Genomic DNA, 2,154 nt, shown 5'->3' on the forward strand with positions numbered 1-2,154 from the left:
GAGATGAAGTGGCTTGGAACTCTAGACCCAGAGAGGGAAAGGGGCTGTGTGTTGACGACCAGGGGACAGGCTGGCAGGGTATACCCTTTGGTTGGTTGAGGATGCATGGAGGGGATTGTAACCATGGCAATGAAACAATATATGATAGGATGAATGTAAAAGAAATGTTCTCTCATGTAAACTCTTACATAATTCACAATAAAACATTAAAAAATAGTAATTATCATCCAGAAACCATGAACTCAGGTTGGTATGCAATTTAAATCTCAGATTCCACAAAAATACTTGTCATTGAATTGTTATTTAATGAAAAAATATATGAATCCAGTATGAAGTGATGTCATTATAAAAAGTACAGTACAGCCACTTTGTTTTGAAAATGCGCATAGAAACACAGAGATTAGTTATATTCCAACAAAGAATTTTCAAGATTCATAGTTAACATGAAAACACCCATTCTTTCTGAAATGCCACTGTGCCTTTCGGCATTTACCACATTGTTCATTTCATAAACTTTCTTCCAAAAAAAATTTAAAAATCATGATGACTGTACAATTTTCATGGCAGGGTTAATATATCAAAAATTCAACACACATATAAGGGTCGGACTTTTCTATGGAGGAGTAGCTGTCAGCCTTCCACCCATAATAAGCATCCTCTTCCTACTTGGTGAATTGTGTGAAAATGCACCATGACCTCAAACCTTATGAATATAACATTGGATGTATACAAACCTACCTTGTCCATCTGATCCTTTTTGCCAAAGCCAGTGGCAGCTGCAATGTTTTCTGCTCCTTCCACTGTTTTCTGGGCTACTGCTGTCACACCTGTTACCACCGCTTCTCCAACATTTGTTACCTGTTCTTTGGTCTTCTCGGCCACTGGGATAAATCAAGAACAAAAACAGATTAAGGTAGAAAGACAGCAATTTAAAAGATTTTTCACTTCCAATAGCAGTCAGCTACTGAAAGACTATATTTAGTTATGTCATAGACAAATGAAAAGTCAGGAGAAATTAAGTCTATACACATTCCTAAGTGAGAGTGTTGTTTAGCCAAATATTGAATCTTTGCCAAGGTACTTTATTGTAGCCATGGAGCTCTGGTAACAGTGGTTACAAGTCGGGCTGTTAACCTCAAGGTCAGTGGTTTGAAACTACCAGCTATTCCACGGGAGAAAGATGAGGTTTTCTGCTCCCATAAGAATTTCCAGCCTCGGAAACAGAAGGTTGCTATGAGGTGGAACCAACTTACAACACACAACCACCACCACCAACACCATGAAAATACTAGAAGGTGCTCAGTTCAATGATCATGAACTTAGTGCCATGGAAGATTTGGATGAGATTTATAATTAAGGGAAGTTTAAAAAAGCTATGTTTACATTGGAGTCCTGGTGTGGCACTGTAGATTAATGTAGTAGACTGCAAAGACATTTGAACTGCAAGGTCAGTGGTTCAAGCTCACCAGTTGCTCCTCAGAAACCTAACACAGGGTCGCTATGGGTTGGAACTGACTCAACGGCACTTAACAACAACATGTTTACATTATAGATGCAATTATATCAAACTCAACATACAATTTATTTTTCTAAATTTCAGTTCCAATGTTAATTATTTAATCTCATTCAGCCTGTCCATTTTCATCACACCTTCTGAATAACACTACACATATTATTTAACTATACATCCATACATGTTACTATTTTAAAAATGAAAAAGAGCATAAGGGATGACAATAAACTTTGAGCTTTTATAAAACTTTATGTATCACTCTGCAAAATAGTATGGCACTTCCTCAGAAAGTTAGAAATAGAAATACCTTATGATCCAGCAATCTCTCTACTTGGTATTTATCCACAAAAAAATGCAAGTCATAACACGAGTAGATATATGCACACCAATGTTTATAGCAGCACTGTTTACAATAGGAAAAGCATGGAGACAGCCTAAGTGCCCATCAATGAAAGAATGGATAAACAAACTTTGGTACATACACACAATGGAATATTAAGCTACCTTGAAGAATAAAAAGGAAGCTGCTAGCCACCGCATAACTCGGATGAACCTTGAGGACATTTTGCTGAGTGAAATTAGTCAGTCACAGAAAAGGAGAAATACTGCATAGGACCATTACTGTAAAAGCATAAGAAAAA

At 36.9% G+C, this 2,154-nt stretch overlaps 1 protein-coding gene across 1 annotated transcript in view; it reads right to left on the reverse strand.

Annotated features, from left to right (window-relative positions):
• Positions 1–400: 400 nt before the first annotated feature.
• Positions 401–2,154, reverse strand: part of LOC102819779 (alpha-synuclein-like) — a 26,974-nt gene continuing 25,220 nt past the window's right edge. The window contains exons 3-4 of the mRNA XM_006867778.1: positions 739–881; positions 401–517 (exon numbers count right to left, since the gene is read on the reverse strand). Coding sequence (XP_006867840.1) covers positions 401–517; positions 739–881 — 260 coding nt within the window. The remainder of the gene's footprint in view (positions 518–738; positions 882–2,154) is intronic.

Source organism: Chrysochloris asiatica, unplaced genomic scaffold, assembly GCF_000296735.1.
Source record: "Chrysochloris asiatica unplaced genomic scaffold, ChrAsi1.0 scaffold00109, whole genome shotgun sequence".
Classification (NCBI taxonomy): Eukaryota; Metazoa; Chordata; class Mammalia; order Afrosoricida; family Chrysochloridae; genus Chrysochloris; species Chrysochloris asiatica.